Here is a 20,045-nt window from a genome sequence, read left to right as displayed (position 1 = left end):
AATGGCTGACCTTCTGTAAGTTTCTCCAGTATGTACACATAATCGCTGAAGCTCATCCAAAATGACTATCTGGTTCCTGGTGTTCATCTCCGGGTGTATAGAGGATCAGATGTGCTGAATCCCCTGTTAAGGAAGCAGAAGTCTGACTCTCTGTTCGGCTGCTTTTAAACTGTGAGTGTTAATAACCTGCTGCTAGTCACACCAAGGCTGCCAGCGCTAATGCTAGCGCTCCCGGGGGTGCAGTTTCATAAATAAACCCAGCCATGAGGCTATCATGATTTTATTCATAAATCACATTACAAAGAAAATTCAAAACTATGCATTATATAAACCACCCATGTACAGATTCCAGCTAATATGCTAATGCAACAGCTCTATTAAATATAGCTAATATTAATGCTAATTATTACAGGCACTCAGCTGTGAAGTTAATCACCACTTGATCATGAGCTATAATGTTAAATGCAATTGAGCCTCAAGCTAATAAAGGTCACTAAATCACTCATAATGCTGAGTATGATGCTAATGCTAGTTCTATTACTAATTTGTCAACTACAGATTTGCTAAAACAAATTAGAGCCTTGATAGCATAGCATTTCAGCTTCCGTCCCCAAAAGTCAGTGTGAGTATCCCTGATTTGTATACCGTTCATGCTTATTTTATTACATTGTGTCATATATGAATAATTGCAATTCCCACACCATGTGAATTACAATTTTTTGGTGGACTTTTTTAAAATTTATAATCCTGATTTCTAGAACTCAAAACTTGCAACTCAAATGTGATCAGGGTTTTGGAAATGTCAAAATTGGCTGAGGTAAAGGATTTTTTCTATAGGCTGCCGCATAGATTTGCTAACCTATCAATGCTATTTTTATCTACTAAATAACCAAAGTTGGACAGAGTTTGTCCAGTGTGCCATATATAAGAGTAGAAAAGAAGAGTGTGGGGGAAAAATATCATTTGTAACAAAAAAATAAGTTGGACCTTCATGTTTCTCAGAGGCCACTGAATAGCCGTATTAAGCACTGAACTATTAATCACTGAAATCATGTTTTCTATTTATTTATTTTTAAATATAAATCACTATAGTGAGTTACTCACTCACTAAAGTTCTATCATCGTTGAGGTTATCAGCTGTTCACTGATGGACACTTGAGTGCAAAACTGTAGCCATTACAGCAAACATTTTATATTAATTGCAGTCCAAATCCAACTTCATGCTTCTTGAGTAGATCCATATACAGTAACCTCATGGATCTGTTCATGTGGAGCCATCGTCAGAAGCAGCGAGTGGCTTCTTATTGAACTCCAAAACCTCATTTATTTACCAGCGTGGGAGCTTTTGTGGCCTCTTTTTGACTATAGAACCAACCGCTCTGGACCAAATAAACATGCCAAGAGAATTGAGACGTGTCCAATTTCGCTTCACCCTCAACCCAGTGTGCTCCTAAGGGACATAGCTATTAAGCAGTAGGATTCCTGTGCCAGTAGTCTGAAGCACTCAATTGTAATGAAGCAGCTGCCCTCCACTTCAGCCCTCAGCCCTGAGGGGTCAATGATGAATCTTCCCGAACTGTAATGGAGCCACGGCGAGCAATCACGCAGCGTTTTATCATCACTGCTAACACCGACCCAATCCGGCTGGAGGAAATGACTCAGACTTTCACATTAGTACAGGTTCAAAGAGTGATTTAAAGGCATAATATTTGGGTTTAAATGGATCCATAAAAAAATAAAAGGTGTGTCTGAGTGTGTGTGTGTGTTTCCTGGCAAAGAGAGTGTGTTTACCTGTTTGTAGAGGGCACAGATATGGAGAGGTGTGTTCCCAGAGGCGTTCTGGACACGCATGTCAGCTCCATAAAACAGGAGGTGCTCCAAGTGCTGGACATGACCATATCGACAAGCCTGGACACACACACACACACACACACACACACACACACACACACACACACACATACACACACACACACAACAGGAATTGTAACATTGATGCATTATATAATTGAAAAACCAAAAGTTTGCACCCCCTCTGGCTTTCAAATGGGAAAATGCAAAATCCATGCCTAGCTTGCAATTTATCTGAAAGAAAACAGAATTCAGAGAAATCGAAATGTGGGCGTATTCTGGACCAAGACAACGAGCCAAAACATGAGGCCAAATCAACAGAAAATAGAGTATGAGACTATATTTTGCTGTGATCCTCATGGTCTGATTTGCAGGAGGCAGTGTGTGACATTTGGCAGAGTGACAAGCGAGATGTAAAGAACATTGTTGTGAAAAATACGACTAAAGGGATCCAAAGGATTGGAAGGAATTTGGGTGCACTTATATGGGTGATATATTCAAGATAGAAATTGGTATGACACCCAGAAGATTTTTTTTTTTTTTTTTTTTGCTTAATAGATATACTTCACACCACAATACATTTTTGTCTTTTGGATTTTCTCCTGGGGTGTATTAATTAATTAGTATCAAGTGTATTCATTTACATATGGGGAGGTGGTAGCGCAGTGGTTAAGCCACTGGACTTTGAAAAACAGGAGGTCATGAGTTCAAATCCCCCTGCTACCACTATTGGGCTCTTGACCAAGGCCCTTAACCCCTTAACTGCTCAGTTGTAAGTCGCTCTGAATAAGGGTGTCTACCAAATGCTGTAAATGTTGGTATAGTGTGGTTTAAATAGTAAAACATTACATAATATCTGAAGTTGAGACACCGCCATCAGGTATAACATTATGAACAGCTGCCTAATGTGTTCAACAATGTGATCTACATGAGCTCGTCTGTTGGATCGGCCCACACGAGCCAACGTTTGCTCCCCACGTGCATAAATGAGTCTCAGCCGCCCATGGCCCTGTCACTGGTTCACCACTGTTCCTTCCTTGGAGCACTTTTAATAGATACTGACCACTGCAGACCAGGAACATCCCACAAGAGCTGCAGTTTTGGAGATGCTCTGACCCAGTCGTCTAGACGTCACAATTTGGCCCTCTTCAAACTCACTCAAATCCTTATGCTTGCCCATTTTTCCTGCTTCTAACACATCAACTTTCTAATATATCTCACCCACTAGCAGATGAACCAGTGTTTAGTTTATCACTTTTTGTAGAGGTCTTGCCATCCTTCTGATTGCATTTACAGTATGAACTATGTATGTTTCTGATCCCTGTGGATTATTTACCAGATGCTCATTGCCAAATGCTCCTTTTTTATTGCTGATTGATTGTTCGTTTGGTTAGTCACCTAAAGCGAATGCTAAATAATCATTTATCAGCACTCTGGGTTTTTTGGTGACATACTGTGGTGTTAATAAGTAGCATTTTTGCTCTTGAAACTCTTCAGCCCTTATCATATGTTTCGCTCAAGCCACAAAATTCAAATAAACAGGTCGTAACAAGCAACACAAAAAGATTTATTTGACTTTATCTATTTTGTCGAGGTCAACCCCTCACCACAAGATGTCAGTGTGTAACAGCAGCGTTCAGGGTCACTAATGACCCTCATCCCCTCAAAGCAGATTCTCTCCTAAGTATATGCTGAGCAAATAATTTTTTAGCAGATCAGATGTCAAAAAAAAAAAATCCATAAAGGTCTTTAGAGCCACTAGAACAGCTTCCGTGGGTAATAGCATTGATTTGACAAGTCTCAGGAACTGTACTGCAGTAATGGTCACTAAAAGCTGTTTCATTATTTGGTATTTTGATGTTCGTGGTGGAAAACGACACCCAAAACACACTGGTTCAAAATCTCCTCCAGGTTTTCAATCATGTTGAGACCCAGAAGCTGTGTAGGCCATTGGACTTGATTTTTATCCTCAATGAACTAGTGATGGATCATTTATAAACAATTTGTCAAATCAATGAACGAGTCTCAAAGAGTGATTTGTTCATTTTCTACTGGACGCACATGAGCAAAGCATCGCAAAAAGTCTGTAGGTCATGCACAGGAAATAGAATTGAGCAGTTTATTTTACATTTAAATCCATATAACCACAAATTCCACCCCATACACCTTATGGAAAAAAAGATGTTGTGACACCCAACTTTTTCAGCCATATGTGTTTTTTACTCAAATTTTTACCCCAAAGTTGGAGGCACCCAATTGTATATGATGTCTTAGGATTCAGTAGCATTAAATTTACCCTTCACTTTAACTAGGAGACAAAAACATGTTCCAACATGGTTTTCATGGTGTTGCAAAGGAAGATCACAGGAACACCTGATCTACTGCATCATTGCACATATAGTTTACATGAATACGATTTTAAGATCTTGGAAGATCTAATACAGAGCTCTAACTTCAACCCTATGAAAGACCTTTGCACCCCAAGCCTCCTCATCTTCAATCATTACCTGACTTTAGTAACACCCTTGTCTCTAAATTAACACAAATCTCCATGAACACTCTCCAAAACCAAGTGTAGTGTCGTGTGTCGACAAATTTTCATCCATATCGTGTATCTGTTTATGAAGGCTCATAATGCTCAAATTTCTAATATAACCCCTTTAAGCCAGATTAATAACCAGGTAAGGTCCCTGGTGGTCTAGTGGTTAGGATGCGGCGCTCTCACCACTGCGGCCCGGGTTCAATCCCCGGTCAGGGAACCAACCCCAGCCACTCTTAGTGCCGGTCCCAAGCCCGGATAAATGGGGAGGGTTGCGTTAGGAAGGGCATCCAGCGTAAAAACATATGCCAAATCAAACATGCGGATGTCAAATGCCAAATGACATATGCCAAATCAAACATGCGGATGATGAGAGAAGCCGAAAGAAAGTTTAATAAAGAACCAGGTATGTATAAAAACCTGTAACATCTGGTTGGCATCCTATGTCTAATGTTCCTGGTCTAACTCTTATCATGGCTGCTGTTAACACATGATACTTATAACACAGTTCAGTTACCTGATGGATTTCGTGCCAGCCGTTCTCATCGTGGCAAGTTAAAGTGGCTTGAGCATGTAGTAACACCTCGCAGCAGCTTGGGTCGCCCCCTACAGTTACGGTGTGGTAGAGCGGAGTCAGACCCTGCCCATCTTTATAGTCTGGAGACGCACCTAATTCCAGCAAGGCCTGTGGAATCACAGAATGGATATTCACAAGCAGCTGAAATTCAGGGTGAAAAACAACAACTTTTGAACAATAATGTATGCGTAACTAATTTTGTCGTACAACCAATTGACTCCTTGTTTCATGTCACATGTCACACTGTTTGTACTCGTTGCATAATTATGGTTAATTAGCACTTGTATTTAATCTCATGGTATTTAGACGCTTGTTGTCTCTTGTTTGTTTGTCCATGATTGTCATTCTTGCTTGTCATGGCTTCTTGCTCACACTCAGGTCAAGGTTTTTAATGTTCATGTTTCATGTTAGTTCTTTCATGTGATTACAGACCTGTAATTACAGAAGGATATCTGCACTCACATCTGCTTCTAACTTTTCTTCAGCTACTGTACATGATGAATACAATCAATCTTGCTGGCATGGATTTAATAGATTCTGGTCTTTATTTTGTCCTGAAGTGTAAAAACGTTTGCAGTTGACTGTATTATTAATGTAGTCATAGTGTTCCTTATAGAAATCCTAAGAGGCCATAAATAATAATATATTTTTCTTTCTTGTTTTCTTATGATCACAACCAAATTTTCTTGAGATTTTGAAATAACGAGTCGATTTCTCGTAATCCTGACTGGATTTTCTCCCCATAACAAAAGTAGTTTTCTCGTGATATCGACATTCATTATTATAAAACAACCGAAATCTCAGTGAATAAATAAATCAAATCTCTGATTATGTAATCCGTATGAAAGTTAAAAGAGGTACAGATTCTCCGGTATCACCTCATTAACCGTCCGTGTGGAAACATAGCAAAGGTCCCGCTTGATGTCCTGATAATTTACGTAATTTTAAAACACCTGAATAACTTTAAAACATTTACAAGAATATTTTGCCTTCACGCTCAGTTTCACTAATGATAAACATACATTTGCATAAAGCATCCACATTTGTCCATGCCCATGTTGATTAAAGTATAAAAAAATGTTAAAGTATTAATTTAAGGTACATTTAGAACAGATAAAAATGAGCATTTAAGTTGTGATTATTCGTGAGTTAACTCATGACAATCATGCTATTAATCGTGATTAAATATTTAAACCGATTTACGATCCTAATATTAATATGATGTGAGGTCCAGTTAAAGACAGGAAGTAGTAATGGCTACTTAAATCATTTACTTAAGAACATATCAGAGCCCAAACTTCTTTACTTTACATTAACTTAATAAAAAAATGGTAGTCAGAATTTTTAATAATTACCAGAGTCTTTTAAAACATAAGTATCTGTACTGCTATTTAAGTGAAGGATGTGTGTACATTTGCCACCTCTAACTTTGATAGAGATTTCAGACGCCATCAGGTACTCCATGATATTCATATCCGAAACACTCACAAGGCATGAGATTTTTTCATGATACAATTACGCTGTCGAACAATAGTGTGATGTTAGAAACTACAGTCCTAAGAGGCCATGCATTATCTAGACATAACTAGTCGTTTTCTCATGATCACATGATCACAATTTATTTTACACAGTGTGATGTTAGAAACCACAGTCCTAAGAGGCCATGCATTATCTAGACATAACTAGTCGTTTTCTCATGATCACAATTTATTTTTCTCTATATAACGTTTTCTCATTATTTTTCTTGTTTTAATGTGATTCTTTCATGTTTTCTTGTGATCTCTACAGTGACATTTTTGCTACTTAGCATTTTTGGATTGTCTAATGGACGCATATACACTTTACGCTATATACACAGCACTAGCTAATCACATGGAAAGCGGTGGAGAACTGTGCAACCTTAAGAGTGATCTGGTTCTTGGCTCGGACGGCTTTATGCAGCGCGGTCATGCCATCTCGGGAGCGAAAATCCAAATGAGCGCCTCCATTTTTCAGCGCTATGATCATCTCTACCATGTTGTCCAGATGGGCAGCCAGTGTCAAAGGTGTCTCTGGAGGGAAAAAAAGCAAGGACATTATCAGTGACTCTATTACTTTAATACAATGATCTTGTATACCTGTAGTATCTGTCACACTGTATATAGAGTAATGTACCTTAACCGAAGAGGGAAATAGTAGCAAGTAAGGCCAGAAATGTGCAGAATTTTCCACTCATCTCAAATGCAGTTAATTGTAACTTGCAGTCATTTTTTTTTGTTTCAGAACATTTTTGCAAAAAACTGAAAATTCTAAATTAAACTTGTAACACATTTCACAAAGGTAAAAAAGGGTTGATTCAGCGATTGGCTCTATGTTGCAATTTGCAATCAAGCTGTTGTCAGGTTGTAAAGTGTTTATTTTATATCTATATATAGAATTTTTTTTTTAATTATTCTTTTTAATTTTTTTTTTTGCATGCTGGGTGATTAGTAAAAGTGTGTGTCTTGTGTACATTACAAACAGTCATGTGGACTGAGAACACAGAGGCTACTCAGAGAATGCATTTTCGTTAAAACAAGTTTTATCTTTTATCACTCTTGAGTCTGATGTTTCGGAATATACTGAATTACAGCCATACATTTTGACAGTTTATCCGTTTTTACTCAGAAGAAAAAGGACGAGTGGATGACAATCCCCTAGAAATCGTTGCCTGCAATTCTAGGAGGCTGTCATTTTCTTGTCTTTTCCCTCTCAAGTGGATGGTTATGGCCTCGAATTTCTCTACAGCTGATTTGAACCAGATTGGCAGATATATCACGGTATGTCATTCCATTGCCAAACGTTTTCACTATGACCGTATACGATGTCGATGATGACTACATCTTCCCTGTTCAAGACTTGGGATTGTCAGGAATTGGGAGTGGAGGTAAACACTCAAGTTGGTGTTTATTAGAGGTAAGCAAACGAAAACCAAGGATAGACAAATACTCCAAAGAAGAGCTAGATCAAGACAATGGGTACAATCCAGATTCAGCGATTTGCAACATTACTACTAGCAAAAAGAACTTGATAATGAGATGCACAGAATTTAGATCTTTGATAGTAACACTGATTAGGTGAAACATGAAACATGTATGAGTGATCAGTGAGATATGGAGACTTGGTCATGATGGGAAGAGTAGTTCAGTACCGTATTTTTTGATACAATGACACACATACCAAAATGGGAAGTGGGATGTGAGTTAAAGATTTGGAAGATTGTATTATAAAAACCAGTTTGGCTCATATTGTGAAAAAACAACAACATGATTTTAATGTTTTTTCATTAAAAAAAAAAAATCACAAAACTTTTTTGAATTGAGGGAAAAATTTTTTTTTTCCAAAGTTGCTTTTGGTTATGATGAGGATAAAGAAAAAATAGATGATCTATTCAATCTTACTCTGCATTTATGTTAATGCAGGAATAAATGCAATCCTGTGAATCCTCTCTCGTGTTCTTGTATAGGCTATAAAAAATGAAATGGGACACCTGAACTTTTCCAGCCAAATGTGTCTTTGAAAACTTGGAGGCACATAATTGTATAGAATGTCTTTAGATGTGGTAGAATAAAATCTTCCTTTCACTTGAACTAAGAGAGCTAAACCTGTTCCAGCATGACAATGTACCTGTGCACAAAACCAGCTCCATGAAGATATGCATTACATGGGTTGGAGTGGAAGATCTTATGTGGCCCTCTATAGAGCTCTATAAAACACCTTTGGGATGAATTGGAACACTAACCAGCACCCCAGGCCTTCTCACCTCACCTCTCAACACTCTAGTAGTTGAATGAGCCCAAATCTCCACAAGCAAACTTTAAAATCTGGTGGAACATCTTTCCAGAAGAGGTTATTGTAGCAGGACATGGGGATTTTTAATAACGTCATCAACACCATTTGCAGTCTCTAAATGGTCTCGTATTTTCAGGATAGAGCATTCGTGCTGGTGAATTGGGTTCATGCTACAAAAGTTACCAGATCACTTGCAAATGTAACAAAGTTCCAACACATACACAATATAGACAAAAGTATTGGGATACCTGACCTTCCCAGCCATTTGTGGTTCTTTCTCAAACTGTTTTCACAAAGTTGAAGGCACACATTCGTATAGGATGTCTTTGGATGTGAAAGCATGAGATTTTTCCATTCACTTATATCAGGAGCCACAAACCTGTTCCAGCACGACAATGCCCCTGTGCACAAAGTAAACTCCATGAACATATGCTTTACATGGGTTGGAGTGGAAGATCTCCTATCGAGCTCTGACATCAAACCCTGCTGAACACCTTTAGGATGAATTGGAACGCTGACCGCATCCCAGGCTCACTCATCTCACCTACATCAGTACCTGACTTTACTAACACTCTTGTAGTTAAATAACCACAAATCTCCACAAACACACTTCAAAATATAGAGGATAAACTTCCTAGAAGAGTGGAAGGAATTATAAGAGCGAATTGGGAACTAAATGTGTAATGCGATGCCCAAAAAGCACATACCATACTTACAGTATCTTAGCTGATTGCCATCATTTAGAATAAGGGTCATATCTCAATAATATATCCCAGAGTAATTAATAATATAGTATTTCAGGTACTGTATATTGTACTGATAAAGACTGAAAGTCCTGCCTGAAAGCTTTATGTTTCTGAGTTAGTTGTTAATGAGCCTGAATTCATGCATAATAGTTCTTGACCCCATAAAGAACAGAAGAATAACCCACTCTAAGGTTATATAACGGTGCTACTATGAAAAGCTCGTTGTTTTGAGAGGATGGTGACACGTCTAATGGAGCATTAAATGAAGCCATCGTAATCCCACCTGAGATTGGTGACGAGGACATGAACTGCAATCAGTCAGGGACAGATTGTTAAGAGTTTAGAGGAGAAGAGCCTGAGGATTTGAAATTTTTTTTACAGAACAGACAAAAAAGGTGTTTTTAAAGCTTCTTTTAAAATATTAAATTGGAAATGATTTTATATTGGATTTTATGCAAGATTTCAGTGTGTGAACACAAACACTGGAATAATCACAGACTGGTTTCATTTGTCATGGATTTTTAAGATAGCCATGTCTAATTTTAAGGTTGCATCATTCATAGTTTTTCTGGCTGTTTCGTTACTGGTGTGTGTATCTGTGTGTTTGTGTGGTGCACAAATTTATATGAACAGTAAACAGATGTGTATGTTTTGATATCCCCCAAAAAATCTCTGTGCTTTCTTACAATGCCAGGTGGTGGCTTAGTAGTTAAAGCATTAGAATTCGGATCCGAAGGTCATGAGAGCAAATCCTGGCTGCTATTCCTGGGCCTTTGAGCAAGAACCCATATCTGCCCAATTGTCTTAATGAAATAAAATGTATCTGGATAAGGTCATCTGCCAAATGCTGTAGCTGTATATACAACGAGCTTTCAGGTTACTTTTTTGGTAGATGCATTGCACAAAAGAGAAACACGTGGAAAGGTGTACAGAAAAATCAGTCCATCATCCGCAATTATTATTATTATTGGATAAAAAAAGGTTGCTTTCTGCAAATAGACACAGCAAGTTAGCTAGTTAACTGCGAGTAACCTAGCGAGTTCTGTCACAAGGAGACACAAGTTGAATTTCAGTGAATTGGATTTCATTGTTTTAGCGACACATTTAGGCAGTAGATAAACCTGTCACATTGCCAAATTACTGTTGTATAAGAGGAATAAAACGCTTCAGAAAAATAAGAAAGAGACCTTCATTTGTCACTTGTACTGTACACTACAACACTGTCCAAGTCTGTCCTCGCATATTTGTTAGGAAGCTGAGGTCAGAGCACAAGGTCAGCCATAAAACAGCACCCCTCGGGCAGAAAGGTTTAAAAGCCTTGCTTAAGGACCCAGCATTGGCAGCTTGGCATCTCCTGACTTGCATCTCCTGACAAATCAGAAACCCACAGTTTTAAACATTAAGCTATAAGTCAAACTAAAGGACTGTAAGAGTACATTTGTTTGCACTGGGGCCCTTATCATACCACTCTTGGGGCAAGTAAAGTACAGTGGAACCCGGTTATGTCGATGTCCTAGGGGGTCGCCAAAAAGCATCGAGATAATCGAAATAAACGAAAATCAAAATGGCGGCAAATATATTAACGTGCTTGAAATTTCTTTATGTACATGATGTGCGTTAATAAATGAGAATGTGCATGCACGTGTTTTTGAAGGTTTTTTTTTACACAACAGCGTTGCCACGATTTGTTTGATGAAGTCATGCTATAAAAATACATACAGTACATACAGTACACCACCTGCCACGCCCCCTTCGGCCCACTTCAGCGTGTCAGGTGCTTTCTCGGCCGCTTTCTCTGAAGCTCCCGGCTTCAATCGCGCACATATGGTGCTCGTTTAGCATCATCACCAGCTCCTATTTAAACTTCCACACTCTCACTGTCCGTTATTGTTGGTATATGTTGGTTCACGGCGGTCGTTGTTATTGCTCATGTGTATCCCGGTACGTGCCTTCCCACCGGCACTCTCTCAACGGCTGCTCTTTTCTTCCCAAAGCGCATCGCGGATTCCCCCCTGATCCTGCCGGTGTTCATTCTACGCTTTTGCTGCTCATCCCACGTTCCGCGCCGCCAAGCGCGGCTTTCGCCTCCCATTCATCGCATAACATTTAACAACAAAAGGCATATGTGCACTAACTAACAGCAGATATTCCCCAGTATACAATACAACACCTGTAGCAGCTGTAAGCCTTGATTTTTCCGCCACTTCCGCGAGTTCTTCTACGGCTGCACCGAGATAACCGACGTTAAATGGCAAATTTTCCCCCCTATTATTATAACAGCACACCTTTTGCATCACCTTTAATTTCTAACTATTATAATAATATATAAAATTTATAATATTTCATATTATAATTATAATGTACATTATTATAATACCAGGTGCAATATTCTACCATTCAAACCATGTGCAATATCACATCATGTGCAATATCTTATCTTATCTTATCTTATCTTATCTTATCTTATCTTATCTTATCTTATCTTATCTTATTGTATTCTATCTTCTTTTATTTTAATTTATTCCCAATAAGCAAGTGATATTCGTCTAACAAACAGTGGTTGCTACTTGCTTACTTATATGCTTACTTAAAGCATATGCTCAGTAACTGCAGTAAAACTGATCCAAATTAGATACCAAATATGAAATATGAAATATTGCCCTGAGCAGAAATCGACAAGGATCAAAGCACCTTATGCCAATCTCAATTCCAGCGACCAGTTCTTGCCAAGTTACATAAATTAAGAGTCCATAGATGAACAATCTTTTTAACACTAGATCAGTATGTGCATGATGCTGGTTCATCATAGGTACTAGATATTCTACAACCTTTAAAAATAGCCCAAGATCTCAAAACTAGTGTAAAACCCACAAGCAGGATTTTCTCACAGATGAATGATGTACCTCCGGTGTCTGAGTCATGGTAATTGGGGTCGAGACCTCGTTCAAGCAGCTTGGTCACTTTATCCACCTGATGATGCTGAACAAATTCTAGAAACTTCTTCAGGTTGGCCTGAGAGAGAGAGAGAGAGAGGGGGAGTATAAAGATATGAAATAATTACTTAAAAGTACCTAAAAAGTCAGAATTATTGGGCATTCAGTGAATTTTATCAATAGATGCCTCAAAGAGTGAAACTGAATGTAGTAGCTTGAAAGGACTGAATGCTGGATGAGTGAGTGTTCGAGATAATGAGTAAGTGAATCAGTATATGACTAAGTGAATAAGGCAGTGATTAAGATTGTGAGTGAGTGAGTGAGTGAGTAAGTAAATGAGTGAGTAAGTGGGTAAATGAGTGAGTGAGTGAGTGAGTGGTGAGTAAGTGAGTGGTGAGTGGTGGTGGTGAGTAAGTGGTGAGTGGTGGTGAGTGGTGAGTGAGTGGGTAAATGGTGAGTGGTGGTGGTGAGTGGTGAGTGGGTAAATGAGTGAGTGGTGGTGGTGAGTGAGTGAGTGGTGGGTAAATGAGTGAGTGAGTGGTGGTGAGTAAGTGGTGGTGGTGGTGGTGAGTGAGTAAGTGAGTGGTGAGTGAGTGGTGAGTGGGTAAATGGTGAGTGGTGGTGGTGGTGAGTGAGTGAGTGAGTGAGTAAGTGAGTGAGTGAGTGGTGGTGAGTGAGTAAGTGAGTGGGTAAATGGTGAGTGGTGGTGAGTGGCGGTGAGTGAGTGAGTAAGTGAGTGAGTAAGTGAGTGAGTGAGTGAGTAAGTGAGTGGGTAAATGAGTGAGTGAGTGGTGGTGAGTGAGTGAGTAAGTGAGTGAGTGAGTGAGAGAGTAAGTGAGTGAGTGAGTGAGTGAGTGAGTAAGTGAGTGGGTAAATGAGTGAGTGAGTGAGTGAGTAAGTGAGTGAGTGAGTGAGGAGGAGTGAGTGAGTGGTGAGTGGTGGTGAGTAAGTGAGTGGGTAAATGAGTGAGTGGTGGTGAGTGAGTAAGTGAGTGGTGAGTAAGTGGTGAGTAAGTGAGTGAGTGAGTGGTGGTGGTGAGTGAGTAAGTGAGTGGGTAAATGAGTGGTGGTGGTGAGTAAGTGGTGAGTGGTGAGAGAGTAAGTGAGTGAGTGGTGGTGAGTGAGTAAGTGAGTGGGTAAATGGTGGTGGTGGTGGTGGTGAGTGGTGAGTGAGTGAGTGGAGTGAGTGGTGGTGGTGAGTGAGTGAGTGAGAGTAAGTGAGTGAGTGAGTGAGTAAGTGAGTCGGTGGTGGTGAGTGAGTGGTGGTGAGTAAGTGAGTGAGTGAGTGGTGAGGGAGTGATTGAGTGAGTGGTGAGTGAGTGAGTGGTGGGTAAGTGAGTGAGTGGTGGTGGTGAGTGGGTAAATGAGTGAGGAGTGAGTGGTGAGTGAGTGAGTGAGTGGGTAAGTGGTGAGTGAGTGGTGGTGGTGGTGAGTGAGTGGTGGGTAAATGAGTGAGGAGTGAGTGAGTGAGTGAGTGAGTGAGTGGGTAAATGAGTGAGGAGTGATTGAGTGAGTGAGTGAGTGAGTGAGTGAGTGAGTAAGTGAGTGAGTAAGTGAGTAAATAAGGCAGTGAGTAAGATTGTGAGTGAGTGAATAAGGCAGTGAGTGAGATTGTGTGTAAGTGATTGAATGAGATTGTGTATGAATGAATGCGTGAATAAGATAATCATTTGGTGAGTGAGTGAATGAGAGAGTGAGCAAGTGTGTGAGTAAGATATTTAGTGAGTGGGTGAGTTAGTGAGTGGGTGAGTGAGTATGTGAGTAAATGAATGTGAGGATGAGAGACTGAGTGTGAGAATAATATAGTGAAGGACTAACTGAATGGCGGAATGAAAAAACAAGGCACTGCCTGAGTGAATGTACAACACAAAATCACATGAATGAACAAAAAATTAAGCACATGTCCTTCACTCAATAAAAGTACAGATTATCTTGTTTTAAAAGATTCTGGTAAAAGTGAAGTACTGACTTTGGGCTCTGACATGTTTTTAAACAAAAAGTAGCCATTAATAATACCTGTTTTAATATATTAATACAAATAATTCCAATTTTTGTTATCTAATAAATGTATCCATGCTGAACAACCGCCATATAGAACACAAGCAAAGAAGAAATGATGATCAGGAATGTCTCTGTTCTCAGTCATGTTTGCATCTCCGTCTCATCCACGTTAACCCCAGACTTCTTGTTACCTTTTGCCATGCTCATTGTTAGCTTTGTAAACTTGCCTACATCTGTGGTATGTGAGAGCCAGGAAATTATACACCAGTGGTAAATTGAAAAAGCCAGGCAATGACAAGAAACAGGTTAATAGGCTAAAAACTGAGCGCAATAGGAAGAAAAATATTGATCATGTCACCAAATAGATTAAAACTAAAGTAATGAGTCTGGTTTTTAAAATGTAAGAAGTAGAAAGTACAGATATTTGTTTAAAAAATGTAATGAGTGAAAATAAAAAGTTGTCAAAAAAATGTAATTGTGGAAACTTAAATACATTTACGAAATATTTGTACTTTATTACATCCCACCTGTGGCAAACAACATTTATTGCTAAGCGGCTGTGTGATGGAGTCAGGGTGAATGTTAAACAAGGACTCTTCCTACCCTCTGCATCTATCACTATGAGATCCTGGGGACACATATGCTATTTTACTATGCCCAGTTAAGAATAGGTAGCAGGAGACAGATCCCAATATAGAATGGGGGATGGAGTAGAAAAGAGAGAGCAAGAGAGAGAGAGAGAGAGAAAGAGAGAGAGAGAGAGAGAGAGAGAGAGAGAGAGAGAGAGAGAGAGAGAGAGAGAGAGAGAGAGAGAGAGAGAGAGAGAGAGAGAGAGTGAGAAAATAAAAGTACACAGCTGAGAGTATGGAAAAAATGAGATGGACAGAGGCCACTGGAGAATGCACCCCTTTACCATTTACTGGCACTCAAAAACACACACACACACATGCGCGGTTTTAACAATTTGCCAAAGAAGACAAATCCCCAATATCCTGTACAGACTGTATATAATAAGTGTACAATACAGACATACCTAAAATCTTTTACACTTTTAGAAATTTTACACTACAACAACAAGACAAGGTCAATAAATATGCCATTATAATCTATTCAGTAAGAAGTAAAAAATCAGATATAGAGACACTGGCGTTGAGTAAAAGACAGGAGGTGGAGCTGGAGGTAGCAGAGGTGAAGATGTTAAGGTTTTCATTAGGAGTGACGAGGATGGACGGGACTAGAAATGATCTTATTAGAGGGACAGCGCAGGTAGGACGTTTTGGAGACAAGGTGAGGGAAGCGAGATTGCAGAGAGGGGACATTGGGTATATTGGTAGGAGAATGCTGAGGATTGAGTTACCAGGAAGGAGGAAAAGAGGAAGACCAAGAAAGAGGTTTTCTGGATGTGGTGAAGGAAGACATGCAGGTAGTTGGTGTGACAGAGGCAGATGTAGAGGACAGGGGGGTGTGGAGATGGATGATCCGCTGTGGCAACCCCTAATGGGAGAAGCTGAAAGAAGAAGTAAGAAGTAAGAAATCAACATAGACAGATGAACACACACTTGTGAACATGGATGGTTGTATTTAAACACAAACTTCACAATTAAAAGCATTTCAAATGCTTAAAAAATTCATTTATATTTGTGTCATTTGGCAAATGCCCTTATCCAGAGCAACTTCAACTAAGCAGGTCGGGTTAAGGACCTTGCTCCAGGGCCCAGCAGTGGCACGTTGGTGATGCTGGATTTGAACTCATGACCTTCCAATCCAAAGTCTAAACCACTGAGCTACCACTTCTTTAAAATGCATGCCAGTTTTAGCTCCATGATTAAGCTGCTGGATTCCAATCAGGAGGACATGAGTTCAAGTTCCAGCACCCCCAAGGTGCAACAGCTGGGCCCTTGAGCAGGGCCCTTAAGGAGCGGGGAGACCAGAGGACTGTACAAACAAACTGGCTCAACAGGAAGGAGGATAGAATGCCTGGAGCACGACTGGTCGTGGGGCAACAGAGGGCACCTTGGGAAAATACCCTGGCCTGGAGTAGAGAAAGGCACTAGACATGCAAGGGTTAAACTCTAGACAAGAGGGGACAGGGAAAGGACCTGAAGGTTCCCTACTCTATTTAGAGACGAGATGGCCAGTAGAGAAGCAGTCTTGACTGCAAGAAATCTAAAGCATGCAAAGGCTCAAAGGGAGGTTCAGACAGAGCCTCAAGAACTATGGCCAGATCCCAAGAAGGCACTTGAGGTCGCACCTGAGGCCTCAGCCTCCGGGTACTGTGGAGGAAATATGTCAATAACAGTTTTTTTCTCAGCAACCGGAGCATGATGTGCCACAATAGCAGACACGCAAATTTGTAGGGTGGAAGGAGACAACCCTTTGACGAACTGTTCCTATAAAAATTCCAGCACTGGGTCAGTTAACTGGATCTAACAGATACACCACATGGCAAACAGATGCCATTTTATGGTATACAAGCTTCTTGTGGAGGGAACTCTGGACTGGAGAATGGTCTCTACAACCTAGGCTGACAGACCAGATGCTAAAAGCTGTGCCCTCTCAGAGCACTTTTCCTGGGGCCCACAGGAGGATCTGTCATGCCAGCTTGTAAAGGAGGCAAGAGCGCAGACCCCCCCTGGTGGTTAATGTAAGAGACCATAGATGTGTTGTTCATATGGACCAGAACACGATGGCCCTTCAGGTATGAGAGGAAATGCTTCAATGCTAGCATCACGGCCAGCATCTCCAGACAGTTGATGTGCCACAAAAATGGGGCCCTTTCCAGAGACCTAGGGCAGAGCGGCCACTCATGACCGCCCCCAGTCTATGAGGGAGGCATCCATCGTTAACGTTACACAATGACAAGAAGCTCCCAACACGGGGCCCTGTGACAGGAACCCAGGTTTCTTCCACAAAGGCCCGTAAGACTGGATGCGTGACCTTGACCATGCAGAGTGTGTTACCCCTCCAGGAAAACCCTCTACTCATCAGGGGTCTCATGTGCAGAAAGTCAACCGACACCACGTTGGACTGCTATCAGACCCAGCAGTCTTTGAAACTGCTTTACGGTGAGTGACTGGCCCTCTCTCACTCATTTGACGACCATGAGGTTCGACTCAATCCGAGCAGAAGACAAATGTGCCCGCATTGTGGTCAAATCTCACACTACACCTAGATGAACTACTGTATCAATATGATCCTCCACGCCTACTTACATCAAAAGGTGCAGCCTATTTGTTGGTACCTCAAACACTAAAGACTACAGCAGATGGCAGATCTTTTTCTTATAGCGCCTCACAGTTATGGAACAGCCTTCCAATTAGTGTTCTGGACACAGTCAAGCCTGAAAACATATTTATTTAGTCAAGTCTTCTATCAATAGATTTTTCTAAGGTAAAGGAGCAGATCTGAAGGGATCATGGATATAGAGTGTTCGGTGAACTGGGATATTTGTATGCTGTTGTCCCCTCACTCTCACACTCACTCAGGTTTGATAGTGGTATGGTGGGTCATCTCTTATCCCAGAGATCCCTCATGTCTGTGTTACCTTCTGGTTCTCCCTTTTAGATGTGCTGCTATAGCAAGTCTTGCTGGAGTCCCCAACTGCACAGTGTCCTTAACTTAATACAACAATAAGGACACATAATAATCAATATCCTTCTCTTCCTGTCACCGCTCTTCTCTCTCTCTCTCTCTCTCTCTCTCTCTCTCTCTCTCTCTCTGTCGAATTAAACAGAGTTAAAAGACCACTGTTTCTGCTTCTCTTCCCTCCTCGGATCTTCCCACCTCATCCAGGCCTGCCTCTGGATAGTGTTCTCTTCGATTGGAGGCCACTCTGTGCAGCTGGGGATGGTTTCTCATCAACGCCTTGGGCGGTGCCATGAAATTCCGGAGTAAGAACGCGAGCTTTGAGGATGGATTTGGACTGTAGTTAATGTTAATAGTCTGCTTTATTGACTCAGGACTACATTTTGCTTCTGATCACCATCACTGTACCCCGCAACATTGTTCATCTGTAATAAATAGACATTCGGTGCAATTTAGATAAGGATGGGTTCCCTCTTTAGTCTGGTTCCTCTCACGGTTTCTTCCTTACAGCATCTCAGGAAGTCTTCCTTGCCACAGTCGCCACCGGCTCGCTCATCAGGGACAAACTTATACTTTTAAAGAACATTTTATTCATTTTTATCACTACATTATCTGTGTAAAGCTGCTTTAAGACAATGTTCATTGTTAAATGCCCTATACAAATAAAAAATAATTTAATTGAATAGTTGAACCTCTGCACTGGAGAAAGCACACATTTTTTCTTGTTAACAGCACTTACCTGTCCAAAGGAAAACACAGACACACACAAAGTGTTTTCTGAACAAAAGAAGCTAGCTCTTTCTCAATGCATGAGCGTTTATAGCTTCCTGGTCATAATGTCACCCAGCCGGCCCTTCCATTGGTCAGATTACACACGTGGTCAGAGCGTGGTCACGCAGAGGCTTTCCAAAGTGTTGTTGGTGCAGCTCGAGTTCCTGAAGAGGAACCTGTTATCATCAACGTGATAAGGTGAAAAAAATCACTATGTCAAGAACAACTGAAAGCACACTGGTACATACTGTAGAGATCGCACAAAACAGCCGTTTCACAAAATGAGGAGAAAAATTTGTGTTTTTTTCAATAATTCATTCTCCGGATTGCAGCTTAGAGTCAAGTCCATGACTGTAGACGACAGCAACAAATTCACCTCTTAACCACGTCGATAGAAACTAAAAACAGCCCACACACAAACACACACACACACACACACACACACACACACACACACACACCAAAGATCAAGCTTTAACTAAGCCAAAATACCCAGAGCAGCGTCGAACTACACCACATTTACCATGTACCCGATGCACTGAACCTGTCTATTTAAGTGTGGATTCATTTGGAACGCTCTTCCCGGCTATATTTTTCAGACTGTAACTGCATGCAAGGGCTGAAAAAGCATTGTATATTCAAGATATGATAATCTTACAGAGTCTCCAAAAAAAGTAATTGGACACAAAAGCCACAATTGTATGAATTCAATGCATAGGAAAACAACTCATCAAATTAAATCAAAAAATGTCAAAGCAAATGCCATTTATTTCACCGAGGCACCAAAAGGCCACTTTTCCAAACAAGCCATGAAAAAAATTTTTATTTGGACAGTTCAGATTATTCTGATTGTTAGTTAATTCAAGGGATGGTCAGTATTTGTGACACAGTACACAAATACATACAGTATTTCAAAAATAAAATAGGATTGTCATTTGTATTTGAGAGGGGTGATAAAAATGGCTACATATTTTGTTTCGAAATACTTAAGTGTTTTGTATTTTTGTAAAGTACTTTGAAAGAAGTCTAGATGATGACATCATAAAAATGCAGCCTCTGATTGGTGCCTAGTCAGTCGTTTGCGATCAGAACAGAACAGTGATCCATATAGAAGAAGGTGGTGAAGGTAAGAAATGTTCAGGCTGCCAGCTTTCAAATAGATGTCCAATGATTGATAAATAAATATTTGATTGCCGAATATTGTACCCTGAATAAAGTAGCTGTTTAGTTGGA

The 20,045-nt window shown here is 40.3% G+C and overlaps 1 protein-coding gene across 1 annotated transcript in view; it reads right to left on the bottom strand.

Moving 5' to 3' along the window:
* Positions 1–20,045, bottom strand: part of shank2b (SH3 and multiple ankyrin repeat domains 2b) — a 170,832-nt gene that overhangs the window by 110,709 nt on the left and 40,078 nt on the right. Inside the window, exons 5-8 of the mRNA XM_046849277.1 lie at positions 12,427–12,535; positions 6,867–7,018; positions 4,908–5,075; positions 1,792–1,908 (exon numbers count right to left, since the gene is read on the bottom strand). Of these exons, the coding sequence (XP_046705233.1) occupies positions 1,792–1,908; positions 4,908–5,075; positions 6,867–7,018; positions 12,427–12,535 (546 nt within the window). The remainder of the gene's footprint in view (positions 1–1,791; positions 1,909–4,907; positions 5,076–6,866; positions 7,019–12,426; positions 12,536–20,045) is intronic.

Source organism: Silurus meridionalis, chromosome 5 (genome assembly GCF_014805685.1).
Source record: "Silurus meridionalis isolate SWU-2019-XX chromosome 5, ASM1480568v1, whole genome shotgun sequence".
In the NCBI taxonomy this organism is placed as follows: domain Eukaryota; kingdom Metazoa; phylum Chordata; class Actinopteri; order Siluriformes; family Siluridae; genus Silurus; species Silurus meridionalis.
The sequence above is the reverse complement of the archived record's forward strand: the minus strand, read 5'-3'. Positions and strand labels throughout refer to the sequence as shown.